Source organism: Arvicola amphibius, chromosome 12 (genome assembly GCF_903992535.2).
Source record: "Arvicola amphibius chromosome 12, mArvAmp1.2, whole genome shotgun sequence".
NCBI classification, from domain to species: Eukaryota; Metazoa; Chordata; class Mammalia; order Rodentia; family Cricetidae; genus Arvicola; species Arvicola amphibius.
The window spans coordinates 62,659,255-62,677,221 of NC_052058.2; the positions used below are offsets into that span (position 1 = coordinate 62,659,255).

Genomic DNA, 17,967 nt, shown 5'->3' on the forward strand with positions numbered 1-17,967 from the left:
CAAACCCGTCTCTCTGAATGTGGCCAATAGCAGGGGCTGACTGAGAAGCAAAGGACAATGGCTCTGGGCTCTGATTCTTCTGCATGGACGGGCTCTGTGGGAGCCTTCTCAGCTTGATCGATCACCTTCCTGGACCTGGGGGGAGTTGGGAGGACATTGGTCTTAGCATAGAGTGGGGAACCCTGATGGCTCCTTGGCCTTGAGAAGGAGGGAGGGGAGGTATGGGTGGAGGGGAGGGGAGGGGAGGGAAGGGGGAGGAGGAGCGGAGGGAGGGGGGAGGAGGAGGGAAGGAGATGGAAATTTTTAAATATAAAAAAAAATAAACCATGAAAAAAAATATTTCAAAGCAAAAACTAAGAGGTGAGAGATCCTCAATACCCAGAACGCTCTCAACTGACTCTGTAACCTAGCGACAGGCCACCCCGGATGGCATGGGCCTTTAATTGTAACTACTAAGGATATTGGTTCAAAAGGATCACATTTCAAGGGCAAGCCTGGGCTACTTACAGAGCTTGTATCACCAAATAAAAAGTAAAATGAAAGATCACAGTGCATTCGTGAACTTTCAGCCACATTGGGTCTGAATAAGAATGGGCTCACAACAGTCATACAAGTCTAGAAGAAGAATTCAGGGGGCTCTATCTTTCACTCTTAGACAGATTCAGGGAAAGTGAGTCATTGCCTTCAGTTGTATATTTACTGGTGATACAACCAGGCTCCAATGGGTAATCACAATCCAATGGTCATGTAGGTAACCATGGTTACGATAAATGGGTCACAAAACAGTCATGAGTCTGGGATTGGGACAGGTAGTTGGTGGGGTTATTAGGGATCTGAGGGATTTAAGAAAGAGTATGGGAACTAAGTAGCTAGGATGTAGCATACACAGGTATAGAATTGCAAAGAGCTAACTTTATATATTAAAAAAGAGGGCTTGTTGTCATGATTCATATGTATGATGCCAGGCGTGGATGATTGAGACAAGAAATATGAAATATCACTACTTTAATTTTACCTTGGACTGCAGGGTAAGATCCATATTCAAGAAACAAATAAAATTTAAAAAAACCTAAAAACTAAACTGCAGCCACATAACCCTGAATGCAAATAAATTGCTCAGGTAAGGTTCAATTTGCTGGATCTATTTTTAGTCTTAGATGGGCCTAAAAGGAAAAATATCACCAAGGTGTTCAAACTGTAAAACCTATTTGGTAGTGCTGTGTCAGGAAGCAGTAAGGTCTCTTGCTTAGCTCAGACTCTCAAGGAGACTCTAGGAAATTCAGACAGGTTTCAGTCACATTTCCAGGATGGCTAAATAAACTGGAGGGACCCTGTGCTCTTCATGAAAGCCAGTGTGAAATTTTGTAACCTTCCTGGTTACAGTGAATGTAGAGTGGATTGGCCTAGTCAAATAATCCAATCAATAGTGCGTTGGAGTAATTTGAATTGTTTCAGCTAAACAACAGTAGCAGAGAGGCCACAGAGCACTGTCACTGTTTTGAGAGATGTGTGAAGGGCTCTAGCAGCAAGGTACACTCAGCAGGCACTGGCTCTCAATCTCAAACCTCAAAAAAGTGATTCTTCTGGTCCTTATGGGTATAAATCTGCCCATTTGACAAGAGTTGTTGGGATGGAGTAGATTACTGAATATCTTTTAATTTCATTAGATATGAAAACATAATTAAGACTCATTCAATAATGCAAAAGTAGATAAGCTACTTAAACATTAACTTCTTGATGACATCAGACCTGGAGTTTGCTTCAGACTCACCAGCGAGACAGAATTCAGGCCCAAGACCCAGGAAAACAGAAAGCTCAGAAGTGGGCCTGATGTCTTATTCATGATTTTTCTCTCAGCATATTTGCTAATTATTTAAGTATGCGTTCTTGGAGCCAAAATCTAGAAACTAAGTTCAAAATTACTTCCAAAAGATTAAAAAGTAGAAAAGTGATTTCAAAAGTCCCATAACAGAAGGAAAAGGAAATGAAGTTGCTGTTCTATCAAGGTGAAGGAGCTGTGAAGATTCTATACACTGGGGGAGAGGCCTGGTTACACTGGACTTAAAAGTCCAACTAGAAACACTCAATTGATGTTTACAGCAAACCCTCCTGCCTATGTATTTATTGCCCAACCAAAGGAAAATATCTTCCGAGGAAGACAATACTATCAGAAGCACTTTATACAATTGTATGTACAATATCGAGCAGTCAATAGAAAATAATTTGATATTTTTAGGAAATACAGTCAAATGACAGAAATAAAATCAATTCAGCAACAAAAACAAGACAATATGACCCATAGATTATTTAGGTATTAGAGATTTTAGACACTTAACTACTACATGTATGCATATATGCATATTTATATAATTGGCTAATATGTAAAAATACACAAAAGCTAGGGAGCTAGTTAGGAGATCTGGAATCTAGAGGAAATCATCAAGTGAAAATTTTAGAGCTAAAAAGTAGTACTAGTAATTCAAATTTAAAAATTAGTAGAAGGCTAATGATAAAGAATTAAAGACCTAAAAGAAAATTCTATAAATTGAAACTTAGTGAGGAAAATGATAAAAAGATAATAAAACATCCTGAGGAATATTTAATTGATTAGATTATTTAATTAAAAATTGCTAAAAATAGTGTTAAAAGAGATAATGGTTGACTACTTTCCAAACAGACAAAAGTTATCAATTCGCAGATCAAATATATAAATTCTCAGCAAAATAGGTTCATAGAAGATTATGTATAGGCCATGGAAAAATGATGAAAACCAGAGACAAAGAGAAAAACCTTAAAGTAAAACAGTGGTAAGAAGATTTGTTTACCAAAAAGTATGATAATAAGATATGATATCTCATCAGCAAAAATTGCATGACAAGAAATGCTGTGTAGTATGAGGTTATTTAAATATTAAGAAAAATAATTACCTTAAAATTCTAAAGTTGACAGAAATATCATCTGAAATGAAAAAAATGTAAAATATTTTTGGACAAATAAAATCAGAGATAAGTTATTCCAGTGCTGAAAGACATCCTAAAAAAGATCAGGAAGCAATAGGAAAACACATTTGCTTAGAGACAGAGAGATATAGAAAATAATGGATGATGTTAGAGAAAATAAAAATATCATAAGCATACAGCAATGCCTTTACCTCTATATACATGTAGAATTAAAATATAACAAAAATATTACAAAAGACAAAAAAAAAAGCAGGACAGGAAATTAAAGCATTTAAAGACCCCCCCATTTTTCTTTGTTCAGAAAAAACACTGATTTCCACACATCATTTTAGGTATAACATTAAAAGCCATGTTGTAATGTATAGACACTTTTCTGTCTAAAGATTGGTTGATTAGTAAGATAACAATGAATGAACAAAATGCGGCTGGAGTCATGGCTCAGAGGTTAAGAATGCAGGCTGCTCCACTGCAGAGGACCCAGGTCCAGTTTCCAGCGCTCACGTCCAGTGCTATCAACAACCTGTAGCTCCAGCTCCTGGGATTCTGACACCCTCTTCTGGACTCTGTGGGTACCCACACTCACTGCAAATAACTACACACACACACACACAGAGAGAGAGAGAGAGAGAGAGAGAGAGAGAGAGAGAGAGAGAGAGAGAGAGAGAGAGAGAGAGAGAGAGAGAGAGAGAAGGAGGAGGAGGAGGAGGAGGAGGAGGAGGAGGAGGAGGAGAGAGAAACCTCTGAAAAAGAAAACCAAATATGGTGACTACATTAAACATTGAATGGACTTTAGGCCCAAGTTCAGAATAAAAGATTGTCAAACTCACAATAAACCCTATCACCTGATGTTCTAAAGAAAGAGACAAATGTTAAATATAAGAACACAAATGGTTAAAGTGAAGGGATAGGGAAGTAAAATAAATTCCATGCAAATACCCAAAGGAAAACAGTATTCTGACAGCAGAAGTACACTGTTAGGTGTAGTATCAGGAATAAATAAGCCTAGTTTTATAAAGGAGTAAATTCAATTAGAAGAAGTAATTGTGATGAATTTGGATTTGACCATTAACATGCTGTGAAAAAAATATTCATCTATATAAACAGACAAACCTACAGTCTTGGATAGTGGTTTTAAGTAATTTTCTCAGAAAAGATATGACAAATAAATATTCAGTAGACATAAAGAGATTTGACAGATATAATTAAAACTTTGGTTGAATTATCAGAATCAGACTGTGTATTTACACAGAGCAGAACACATGGTCTTTTCATATGCCGTGGAAAACTTATCAAAAGGAGTTCATGACCACAGGGTAATTTCAGAGGATGGAAGTCATAAAACTTTTCTTTCTCATCTCATTGTAAATAAGCTAGAACTTAAATAATGAGGCAATAAAAATGAGGAGCCTCCCTGAGTATTTAGAAATTAAGCAATATACTTCTAATTAACCATAGGCCAAATTATAGTGCCAACAGGAAGCTATTGTAAATAAAATGATTATAACAACATGTTATACAAAATTGTGCATATGGAGACATAAGCAAGGGAAACTTACAGCTTTGTTTATTAGAAAAGAAGAAAGTCTGCATATCAAGACAGCAAAAAATAGCAAATTAATCTCAAAGAAGGAAGGCATAGAGAAGTATTAAAATCAAGACAGGAAATAAATTTACTATTTTCAATTGAAAATAAATTTCTATTTCCATTAGAAAAAAATAATAGAGCAAAAGGTTTAGAAGAGAAAAAACAAGTCACAGGAGAAGTGATTGGTAAGTTCCTCAAAAGAGGAACTTGTCAATAAAAACAATGACAGATAGGGAATTTATCATATCATAAAAAAATGAAAGTGGTGTGTTGCGCGTGATGGTTCATGCAACACTCAGGAAGCAAAGCAAGGCAAATAGATTGCTGTGAATTCTAGGCCAGCCTGGCCTACAGAGTGAGTTCCCGGGCAGCCAGAACTGCATATAGCTTAAACAGACAATAATTGTTTTCAATTATTGGAGCGGTTGTCTACCCACAGGAAAATGAGCCTTAGTCTGAACTTTGTAACTAAGAGAGAAATTAAGTCAGGGTAGAGCGTATACTTAAGGGTAGAAAGTATAGAACACCTAGTAGAAAATATAGGCAAAAATCACTGGGACAGGGCTAAGCAAAAAGTGCATAAATAAGATACAAAAAGCATGGTTTAAAAAAATAAAAACTCACCAGTTAGATTCCAGCAATATAAAAAAAAATCTTTGGCTGACAAAGAGTCTGCTAACATGTATAGAGAAAGCACAGGTTTGTATAAAATAATAAAAAGCACACATCTGGAAAATGACTTCTATTTCGAACACACATATCCCAAAACTCAATATTAAGATTAAAACAGAAATTGTATAAGGGATATACAGAGATAAAGAATAATCACAAGAAATGAGGTTTCACCTCGTTAATGACTAGAGAAATGCCAGTGAAGACTATAATGAGGTATTATTACACAACTATCTAAAGAACTAAAATGAAAACTTACCCGTGCTAGTGAGGCTCTAGGAATGATGGCTTTGCCATACCTGCTAGTGGAAAACTGAGAATGACACAGCCATCCTGAATAATTTGCAAATTTCTTGTGATTATGAGACTACCCTGCTAGATGGTAGCGCGCACCTTTAATACCAACACTTGGGAGGTGGAGGCAGGTGGATCTCTGAGTTTGAGGCCAATCTGACTTACAGAAAGAGTTCGTGGTGCTGGGATTAAAGGCATGTGCTACCATGCCCACCAAGGAGGAGGGTTTTAATGGTGCTGGGTCTGTATTTTGAATGTGGTAGTGGTTATCTGATTGTATACGTGTGACGAGCTTACAGAGAACTGCACACACACATGTACACACACAGGTGTAATACTTTGTCTGTAACATCTACACATAAGGAGAAAACTGGGCACACAGGAGGTGTTCTGTGGATGCTCACAGACAGAGGGACAGGTAGATAAGTTAGTGGGGAATGACATTTCAGTGTAATGACATAAGAAATGCTTGTAATTTGTTGCCTGAAATTTTGACTCATAATGAGTTGCAAAAGCAGCTACAGATATTTCTATTTTGTTCCTAAAACTTGGAGGAACAAGAGTGCTTTCCTGAAATATGGTTTTTCAATGTGCATTTCAGGACACAGGCTGACTAGTTCACAGCGCTGATTGAGTATAAATTGTTTGTGTATAATTTTATTGTTTCCCATTCAATCATAATTGTGATTTAAAAAGAATATACCAGTGCAGACAGTTGGTATGGCATGATAGAGGAAGACATTGCAGATTTTCTGAAGAGTTTTCCCAAAAGTCTAGGCAGGGTTATGTTTGTCTCAGTGTGCAATAGTGTTTAAGGTGATCTGAGTGACCTGCACATTAGCACACCAGCCTTAAAGTTGAGAAACCAAATGCAGTTTCTGATGACCAACACTTTCATATACCATCTGCCTGTACTACGGAAAGGTATGCGAGCCGGGAACTAGTCTGGAGATTTCAAAACACACACATGGAGACAGAGAAACAGGGACACATCATCCTTGAAACAAAAATGCCAAGAATGCAAACTTTATCGTGTTCAGGGACAGCGTATATAGTGCTCTGGCCACACCCCAGCTTTTGGGATATCTTAGCTGCAGCCATTAGAAATCATTCCCCTGTCTTGTGCTCAAATTAGTTGCAAACACAGGAAAACAAGTTGTTTTTTCTCAGAGCAACTGCAAGCAAGTTGTTTACAGGAAATTCAGGGTCTGGGGGTCCACAGCCCCCAACACTTCCACTCTGTGGGAAACCTCAAGGTTCATCCAGCCTTGCCATCAACACCAGTTCTACAGTCTACTATGATTTTGTCTTTCTAATTCTATGGTCATGGAGGTAAGAAATTTTTATAAATAACATATGAATTAAAATTATGGTCTCAAAGAGAGAATATTTGACTAAAGGGTAAGCCAGCACTTCTATGTCATTAACACAACCCTTCATTCATGCATGTGTGCATGCACACATTCATTCAGAGAACAATTGGTGAGTCTGTTTTGTGGCAATACAGAAATAGAAGAACACAAGGACAGAACATAGCACCAGTGGGAGACAGATATGTAACGCATGCTTTTGCTGTTGTGTCATAGAGCAACACAGAGTGCTAGACAGGCCCATAGAAGAAAGTGCCAAACTCTTCTGAAAGCATCATGGGTGGTATTCCCAGAGAGCTGATAACTGAAGTGAGCACTTGAAGGGCAGATAGGGCTGGGGTTTGCCTGGAAGACAATGGGAGAATGCCCCTCAGAGAAAAACTGTGAGATGTCTTGATGGACAACTGGTAAATCCTGGCCATGCTTAGAAGAGGTCGGATGAACTTTACCTGGCTCCAGCAGTGCTTTCCAAACTTAACTTTTCTTTTTGTGTACCCACAAGATTTACAGAAATTTCTGTGCTTCTTCACATGTTCTTAGAGTAACATGAAAAAAATCTAATCAACCTTCAATTAGTAGAAAGCAGTACAATTCATTATGAAGTGCTGGGCATGTGTTTTCCAGCCTAATTGCTATTTCAAATGGTTACTTTCTATAATTAGACAAGATTACATTGTTCGATCATTGGTGAATATAAATACATAGAAAAATATATTTCAATGAGATAAGTGTGATTCCATACACCAAGATTAGCTCTTCTGTATGTGGGTGGGTAGTCAACGTTACTATAATTTAACATGTTAAATCATCAATTGCATTGCTTGGTTTATTTACCTTGGAATACTGAGAAATCTTTTCTCTAAAGTCCCACTATCATGGTTGCCCAGACATGAACTGAACAAGGATGACACCAATGAACATGCCAGAGTGGATGGGGAGAGGCCTCAGAGGTGTCAACACTACACAAAGAACTCTAGTGACTGAGGAGATCTAGGAGTGGAAGACGTGTTTTTTCCACAGGGAAGCACACACCAGTTGATCATCCAGTGCCAAATGACCAGCCCTGAAAACATGCACTACGTACTAGTAATGGAATACAGACTAAACAGGTTAATTTAGGAATGTGTGTGTGTGTGTGTGTGTGTACAATAACAATCAGTTAAAAAGGAGGTCATTATTTAAAGGACAGCAGAAATGGATAGATGGGAGAGTTTAGACAGGAAGAAATGTTGTAATTATATTATAATCTCAATAAATAAGTAAGTAAATAAATAAATGAATACATACATAAATAAAATAAATAGTTGAGGAAGCAGAAGTTCTGTTTGACTTTGTGAATGGTTGTGTCAAGTCAGAAAGTATAGCAAAAGCTGGATCAGATAGAAAGCCAGATCAGTTTGGGATGCATTGAGTTTGGGGTTTCTCCAAACCTGCCTCCACAAAGGGGGAAGGACAAGCAACCTTTGGAATGTGTAAGAAAGCAAAGGAGAGAGAGTCTTTCTAAGTAGCCACTGTGGTTAACACACACTCCCACTGCTGGGAGGTAATGTTTGAGTAGCCTTCTTGCTCTGTTAGGGGGAGTCTGCTGCTGTGTCATAGACTTCAGAGGGCTGTGTGCCAGTGTCTTCTATAGAACGTTCTGAGGATATTATCAGCGACGTACTCCAATGTGATTAAGACCCAAGTACCCTGCACCTAGATCATGAGAGTTTCAACAGTAAAGATTTTAAATGAGCCCAGACACTTTGACCTGTAGGAAAAGATGTTTTGAGTGATGGAGGAGGCTTCTACTTCACGGACAAGAAAGGTTCCTTCTATTTCTAGGTTTGCTTGCATATAAAATGTGGTAATAACTGAAAAATTACCTGGCCTTTCAAAGGCTTGATAAAATTTAGTGATCACAGTCAGAGTGGGTGTTTCAAATACTGTGTCTGTGGTTGTCCTTATAGTTGTTCCCTAGATTTTCTACCTCACCTTTAACTGAGATGTCTTTAAAGCCCTGGAAAGATATTGGCTCTTTTCTTAAGCAAAGAAGTATGTTTGTAGAGGTCCAACTACTTACAAGGGGAGAGCTGTGTATAAGATCAAAAGTAGCTTCTTTCCTAAGTCACAGAACAGGGAAAGTGATACAGGAAAGTTTGAGAGAGATGGTTCTTGCCTGGAGCATAATGAAAATGAAAGATGTTGGATAGATTTTCCCTAGTACTTCACACCCTGATATTCAAGGCCCTAAGAGTTAATGCACTTATACGTGTGTGAAATATATAATCATCTTTTCATTCTTTTATTGAAAATAGATTCATTTCTCATATAATATATTATGATTAATTTTTCCTCCCTCTAATATTCCCAGTTCTTCCCCCACATCCCTTCCAATCCAGATCTACTCCCTTTCTAATTAGAAAAGGACAGAATTCTCAGAGATAACAAAATATAACAAAATAAAACATAATATGATAAAACAAAACCAACTCATTGAAGTTGGACAAGGCAAACCAAAAGAAGGAAAAGAGACCAAGAGAAAGCATGAGAGAGAGAGAGAGAGAGAGAGAGAGAGAGAGAGAGAGAGAGAGAGAGAGAGAGAGAGAGAGAGAGACCCACTTGTTCACATACTCCGAAGTCTCAAAGACACTAAACTGAAAGCCATAATATATACACAGAGAACCTGGTGCAGACTGGTATAGGCCCCATGCTTGCTTCTTCTGTCTCTGTGCGTTCATATGAGCTTTTCTCAGTTGATTTAGAGGTCTTGTCTTCCTGGTGTCCTCCAACCCCTCTGGTTCTTACATTCTTTTTCTGCTTCTTTTCTACAAGGTTCACTAAGCTTTGAGGGGAAGGATTTGATGGAGACATCCCATTTTCCCATTTAGGGTTGAGTATTCCACTCTCTCTCTCTCTCTCTCTCTCTCTCTCTCTCTCTCTCTCTCTCTCTCTCTCTCTCTCTTTCTCTCTCTCTCTCTTTCCCTCCCTCCTTCCCTCCCTCCCTCCCTCTACCTCCCTCTCGCCCTCTCTCTCTCTCTCTCTCTCTCTCGCTCTCTCTCTCTCTCTCGCTCTCTCTGATGTCAGGAGAGAATACTCAGCTGTTAAAGGCTAGGTTCATGACCAAAACATATTAATAATCAAATCATTTTTAGTGTAAAGACTTGAAAGGCATTCTCTTTTAAAACATATCTTAGCAATTGTTGAATCCTTGATTAAAACACACACACAAACATACACACACATACACACACACACACACAATGTCTGGCAGAGAAACGATTCTCAGTCCATGCTTAGCGTCTTGCAAGGGGAAGCTCGTTACCTTTGCAGTCCCTCGCAAACAACATCTGCAGTCTAGACTCATTATATTATTTTTCTCCCATGAACGCAGAAGTATTTCATAGCCCCAAAGTGCATGGCAACTGGGGATAGATAGGTGTAGCAGAAAGGGCACGCAGGCAAATAAAAATGGTGCCACATTCTGGAATATCTTCATCTACATCTTAAACACACCGTGTTTAAGTCTTGTCTGGAATAAAGACTTCCATCCAATGAGAATGCAAGCTGCAGAACCCAGAAGGCACTAAAAGTCTGAGAGATATGTAGTGCCTCGCTGGTACTGTAAGGTCTATGTCTCTTTCCAGATCCCTTCACAATTCTTCTCTGTTCCCACAGTCTTCATTTAGTTCTCTCCCTTTGTCTATCAGCCGCTCTTGTCATTTTCTTCCCCCACCTTTACCCCAGAACACCCCTTCTTTGGACTCTAAGGCACATTTCTACAAATTTCTTCCTTTGTTGTGGAGAGTATTTTGGGGGGAAAGTGTATGGTAGCCAGTAACTGGAAATGATTATATACATACCTATGGAGCAGGCCTGATCGCCCTGATTTATAAGCATGTAACATCCAGGCCTAAAAGTTTTACAGAACCGTTTAAAAGCCATTTCAACGAGTGCCCTTTACTCCAAGTGCTAAGTTTCTTTTTAAATAAGATGCCTTTGGGCGTTCTTCTTTTTACCCAGAGCTCCTTCAGCGGTCTAGTGTTGGGTCTGGGGAAACCAGTGAGAACTTGGGAACATAACATCACTCCGGAAGCCTGACTTTCCATGGCTGAGATTTGTCTTTTCATCAGCAACTTCTCTCTCCCTTCTCTTCTTCTGCAACATCCCCGAGACCACACAACAGCTCTGCCTTTTTGTTTGAGCTTGTTCCCCATAATCAAAGCTGAAAGGCCTTTCTAGTCGGCACATCTGTACTCCACCTGTGAGCCCATAGAGGAACAGCTGTGCCACACATGCTCACCAGTTGCTAAATGCAGAGAGCGCCATTCATTCTGTGCCACATTTCAAGTTTGATCGTACCAGCCCTGCACAAAGTTCAGTTCTCAGTGCACACATGCAAACATGCAGCAAATATAAACATAATCCAAGATTAGCCTTAATTTCTCTTTTGAATACCCATGTTAATGAAAAGTAAAAATTTACTCAGTTGATGTTGACCACCCAAGATAGCCACCATTCTCCTTACAGGGCCACATGCTTGCAGTCACTTGAGTGACTTAGGTGTTATTTTGTCTCTTTCTGTTACCCCTGCCCCCATTTAGTCTCCCTTCCTTTCTATCCAGCCACTCTTCTCTAGGCCTGGGACACTTACTCAGAAATTCACCTCTAGAAAGGGGAAAATCCATCCATCTGCTATCCGATTGCATAAACCTTTCTTCAATTTTGATACTCAAAAGATAGGGTGATCAGCTTTATTGAAGCCACTGCCATCTACATATTCCTAACACTTACCTTTTATCTTCTTGCCTTAACTCGTGGGTCCTCTCTAGCTAATGTGGTGGTGGGTATGGTGGTACTGTGAAGGTAAAGATGATGGTCTTCAGTTAATTTGTCATACTGGCGAGACCATAGTCCCTTCAAGACTCAGGTGACACAGACCCAGGGAACCCACACCCAGGAAAGAACCTCCTTTCTCGCTTTCAAAATTCTGTTGTTTACCTCCTAGTGAGGTAGGATATGCAGGAGACTTTGACATTCTAAAATGATAGCAACTGAAAGAAAAATAATGAAGACTTAGGAAACAATGTTAGTATTTTTAAACTTTCCTCGTCCATTCACACTTTTTTCAGTTTCTCCCGAGTCCTGCCATTTATTGGACCCTTGCCATCTACATCATTCCAATACTTACCCTTCACAGAATATGGCGAAAGAAAGGCAGGGTTGCATTGCCAGAACACTGGCCTTCTGATGTGGGATCTTTTTCTGTATATGTGTTGCTTTTATTGGTTGATGAATAAAGCTATTTCAGCCAATGGCTTAGCAGAGTAAAGCCAGGTTAAAAATCCTAACACACACACACACACACACACACACACACACACACACACACACACACACACACACATATATATATATATATGAGAGTAGGTGGAGTTAAAGAGATGCCATGTAGCTGCCAAAGGAGAAAGACTCTACCAGAACCTTCTCAGTAAGCTACAGCCTCCTAGCGATGCATAGATTAATAGGAATGGATATCTTAAGAATGGATATCTTATATCTTAAGATATAAGAGCTAGGTAGAAATACATCTAAGCTATTGGCTAAACAGTATTGTAATATAGTTTCTGTGTGATTATTTGGGTCTGGGCAGTAGGAAATAAATGAGGAGTCTCTGCTTACAGCCATCTCTGGGAGACCATCGGTATAGAGAAAACTTTACTGTTGGGGACAAAACAAGTCTTGAAATTACACTAAGACATGATCCCAGGGCCAGTCTGAGACTATAGCAAAGGGTGACTCTCAACCCCGGAAAGCTGACACAGGTCTCTTGATATTCTTTTTCTCAGGCGCTAGAGACTATACTTAATCTCATCTGACAATTTTGAGGTCTAAAGAATGAATCCAAGTCAAGTGTTTTAGTGAAGGGAAAAGGAGAGAAGCAGGGAGTGACCTTTAATAAGGAGGGCAGGTAGAAGTTAGTCCACTCAACAATCTTTTCATTTAAATCCAATTCAGAGTGATTTCCTGTTCTCTGAAACACCTGCCTTGGTGTCCTAGAGAAATGGAGTGGGGTGAGTGGGAAGTATTGCTAGCTTCTTGAGAGTAGGAGAGGTGAATGTAGAAGCAACACTCTTCAAAAATGTAATATTTTAATAATTATTTGAGAATTTCATATAATGTATTTTTATCATATTTATTCCCTACCATGCTGCTCCTCCTACCTCTTCCCAGATCCACTCTCTGTCTTGCACTTCTCTTTTTTGTCTTTCATATTATTGTTTTATATATGTATATATATATATACATACAAACATACATATAAAAACATAAATCAGCCATCTGATTTCATTTATTGTCATTCCTCTGTATATGTTATCAGAGTTGAATAGTTGGTATTGAATAGACAGTTAGAAGACTCATCCCTGAGGAAGATGGATTCTCACTCTCTAAGAAGTTACCAATTGCCTGTACCTTTCCATCTAGGGGTGAAGCTCCATACACTTTCCCCCACCAGTGTTGGCATGTCAACTGGTGTTATCATTTGGCAGGTCTTGTTTAGGCAGGCGTAATGTTGAGATTTCATGGTGGCAGCTCCCCTGGCTTTTGTAGAAGACACTATATTGCAGCAATTGTTCAGGTCCTCTGGCTCTTACAGTTTTTCTGTCCTTTCTTTCAAGATGTTCCCTGAGCCTTAGGTATTGTTATAGATGTTTCACATGAGGTTGAGTACTTCATGGTCAGTTTTTCTCTACATTTGTGGACAAGTAATTCTTTAAATTCATTTGTTAAACAGCTAAAGTACATCAAACACTTTTATTTTATTTGTTGTGTATGTGTCCACATTCATGTGTAGAAGCCAGAGATTGATGTTGATGTCTTCCTCAATCACTCTCTACCTAAGGTTTTGGGGCAGAATATCTTATCTAACCAGAAAGCGACTTCTGCTAGAGTATTTGGCCAATAAGCCTCGAAGATTTCCCATCTCTACCTTCCTAACACTGTGCTGCAGCACCAATCTATTTCTCTCTTATGGGTGATGGGGATCCGAACGTAAACCTTCATACTCACAGATTAAACATTTACTGACCGATTCATAGCCACAGCTCCCAAATACTTCTAAAGCACACTGATGTTAGTGTTATTACCCCCGCTTTACAGGGAGTGACGCTAAGTTCTAGGAGACCAGATGGCTAATGACAGCTAGAATATAGAAGAGTTCAGTACCTCTCTGGCTGCTTCTCCCTGGATCTCAACTTCATGACCTTCTGCTGATAGTAACAACTCTCTACCCCAGCTTTTAAAAACTCTACTCCAAAATATTTATATTTTTTGTTGAGGTTAGCATTTATAACTTCATTTTTCACTTCTCAGGGTGATTTAATATACACCGAGAGCTGATCATCTTGTACCTCTCCTACAGATATTTCTGGTCACTAGGTCTATAATTACCCATGGCAGATGTTAGAGAAATGTTTACTGATTAGTTCTGCTGGTGTCTGTAGAAAGAGGGAAGAACGCTGTTAGATACCTCCAAGTTAGTTATAAACTTTTTATAGAGGCTGAGATGGACTATTTGGGGTTTTTGTCAAAGAATGACTAAGGAGGACTGCTATTCATCTCTTTCTCAAAGGTGTTTTCCAAACCTTCTATTTCAGGCGGTGTCGTCCTTAACCCCGCCTATTACGGCATGCCGGGCCACACCAACACCATGATCCATGAGGTGGGACATGTCCTGGGACTCTACCATGTATTCAAAGGAGTCAGTGAAAAAGAATCCTGTGATGACCCCTGCAGAGAGACAGTGCCATCCATGGAGACAGGAGACCTGTGTGCCGACACTGCACCTACTCCCAAGAGTAGGCTGTGTCGGGACCCAGAGCCAGCCAACGACATCTGCGGTCTCACCCACTTCCCAGGGGCTCCATTCAGTAACTACATGAGCTACACAGGTATTACCACAGACTCGATGCTTTTGTTTTGTTTTAAGGTCACGTGTCATTAGGAATTGGTAGGGTATATGTAGTTAAAGGGAGCCAGGGAGGTTTGTGTCCCAGAAGAATATTTGTGTTGGAGAGTCCTTTATTTTCCATGTGTTTGAAGGATTTGACAAAAATGCTGAGATACTGTGGTCTTGTTGAGTGGATTCTCTCCCATTAGAGTTTGGAAGTGAGATACATTTGTTACCATGCATAGTTAAAATGGGACCAAGTAACAACAATCCCCTTGCGATCTCTTCCAGGTTTTACAACGTGATCACTCTAATTGAGGCATTTCCCTGAAGACTGTCTAGTCTGACAGTGATAAGTCACAGGTCTTTGGGTGTAGATGTCCCTTCAGCACTTTTACAGATAGTTAACAAATTGATTTGATTAATTGAAGTGTTAGAAATCTTTTATCTTACACTGTGAAAAAAATCAGATTCTCTTTTACCAGCATAACATTGATTTCTAGCTTTCCCTTCATGTACTGTAACCCCAAATTATGTATATGCATAATATATATATATATATATATATATATATATATATTAAAAAGGGTACATTGTTGGCCCTGAGAAAAACTGTATTGTGTAGTCTTGTCCTTTTTGGGGGATATCTCCTGGATCACCAGTGTATTTCTGGCAAAAAGTAACCCTAAGTATTCTTCTAACAATGGGCATAATTATAATTACAATTGACAACTAATTTGATTTGATCATCCATGCCAAGGATGAAGGAATGTTAATTTTAAGTTCCATGCCTTACTAAAAGACAAATACCAGCCCCTGCTCATGGCTTTGCAGGTAAGAGAGAGCAATGAGCTGGCTGGGTCTCCCTGTGGCCTCTTAAGATGCTTCTTTCTAAATTTCATTGTTGTGAACAATGAATTGAGTTCATAAGCATCAACAGCTCTGCTGCCCTTAGCCAGGACTAGGTGGCCTTGGAGATGCAGCATCTAGGAGCGGAGCCTCCTTAAGTTCCACCTTTAAGTGTGGCAGAGACAGTGTTGAGAGGCAGATGCAGGGTTTTTGGTCTACTCTAAATAGAAAAGCCCGTGCAATGAAGATCACCCCTGTTCAACTTTATGGCTTGAATAATGAATACACTGATTTTGCTGACTCTGAAAGAAAGACTGGGGCCATCATTCCCATCCCTGAAGTTTCCTTGATGTTTAGGTTTCTGCTCCACTGAGCAGCTCCAGTGAATATTCCTAGGGCATGGTCGCAGGGTGACGAGACCCTCTGCCGAAACACTGCCATCTTGTGGTGGGTTCAGTATGCAGCTGTCAGTCCGGGACAGTGGCTCTCCAGCTGTGGGGTGGTCACATATCAGATACCCTGCCTATCAGTTCTTTACATTACTATTCATAACAGTAGTAAAAATTACAGTTATAGAGTAGCAAAGAAAACAATTTGTGGTTGGGGTCACCACAACATGAGGAACTGTATGAAAGGGTCATGACATTAGGAAGGTTGAGAACCACTGTCTTCAGACAATCCTGTGACTTCATGAGCAGAGTCTCATCCTAGGATAAGCCAAGAATATAGTAATGAGATTGCTTCGGAAAGAAGCAAGTTCTATGTCTCTGCTTTTCCTCTCCTTCACCTGACTTTCTAGAGAAGAAAGGATTTCTTTACCGAGTGTAATGTTTTCTGAGTCTAATAAATACGAGATGTGGGGTGCTAGGAATAGTGATCATGGAGTGAGATTTCTTTTTGCCCTACCTTTAGACACTGGTACAGGTTCAGCCTTCGCATCCTCTTTTGTCTCCACAGATGATGAGTGTACCAACAGCTTCACCCCTAACCAGGTGGCCCGGATGCATTGCTATTTGGACCTTGTATACCAGCAATGGAGTGAAAGCAGAAAGCCCACCCCCATTCCCATCCCACCCATGGTTATTGGGCAAAACCACACGTCCCTCACTATCCACTGGCTGCCTCCTATTAGTGGGGTGGTCTATGACAGGTGAGAGGGGTGCTCCACTGTCTTGGAAGCATTTCCAAAGAGGGAAAAACTATAAAATGAGGAGAATGCCTATTGGGATGTAAGCGTGTACATGGCTGTCCAGGGACACCTCCTGAGCCTGCTCTGGGCTCAGCTCCTTAGCAACGCTAAGGGTGTCTCATGGGAGCCAGAGACTCATCATGTGTGTTTATTCCACACAAGGATGGCCCGGCAGAATTGGCAAAGCATGGTCCATCTGTCTTAACCAGCTGTTCCTCTGCAGGGGAAGGCTCGCTCCTGGGGCAGTGGTGACTGGGGAAAGGGAAGCAGACCATGTTTCTTTAGTCAGTTCTCGGGTGAAAAGAGAAATGTGGGAGTATACAAACTCAACTCAGCATTTCTAATGCTGTCTCTGCCTCCGGCTGAACCCTGTGCTCAGCCTGAGGGCCACTGTCTGGAGTGGTTACTCTCTGTTCTTACTTGCCCCCTCTACTGGCAACTAGTGCTTCTGTATATCCCCCCTCTGGAACTGCCATGGTAGACACTTAATACATACTCACTGAAGAAAATCACAGCACCAGAAGCCAGCTGTCATTCTTTTGTTTACTTACAGAACTAAATCTCGGGAATTCTTTATTAAAATGAGAGAGAGAGAGAGGGAGAGGGAGAGGGAAGAGAGGGAGAGGGAGAGGAAGAGGGAGGGAGAGGGAGAGGGAGAGGGAGAAGAGGGAGAGGGAGAGGGCGAGGGAGAGGGAGAGGGAGAGGGAGAGGGAGAGATCTGATGTTGACAATGGGGCATACGGTTGAACTGAAAAGGGCTCCTTTGAGTCATGTAGACTTGGCTTTATGGAAGCCTATACCCAGATGCTAACTAACAGAGCATCTTTCTTTTTACTCCTGTAACATGGGAACACTGTGAAACATCTGGCTTCAGCTGCCTTGTGTACTCCTCACAATGAGCACCACCCCTCCCTGTGAGTGAGAAACACACAGGGCTGTTTCAAGATCCCACAACAGGTGATTCTGGGGGAAATCCAGCAACGAGGAGCACAGACAGATGAACACTTTAAATTTTAAGCTTTCTTTCCCATTTAGTAGGTAGACATCTACTCTTTCATTTTTCTCGATTTAGTGCCTTTACTAGTTTTTAAAATAACACATTAGGTCCAGTTTGTGTT

At 40.1% G+C, this 17,967-nt stretch overlaps 1 protein-coding gene across 1 annotated transcript in view; it reads left to right on the plus strand.

Moving 5' to 3' along the window:
- Pappa2 (pappalysin 2) overlaps nt 1-17,967 on the plus strand; it is a 245,420-nt gene that overhangs the window by 79,561 nt on the left and 147,892 nt on the right. Inside the window, exons 4-5 of the mRNA XM_038350230.1 lie at nt 14,519-14,812; nt 16,618-16,810. Coding sequence (XP_038206158.1) covers nt 14,519-14,812; nt 16,618-16,810 — 487 coding nt within the window. The remainder of the gene's footprint in view (nt 1-14,518; nt 14,813-16,617; nt 16,811-17,967) is intronic.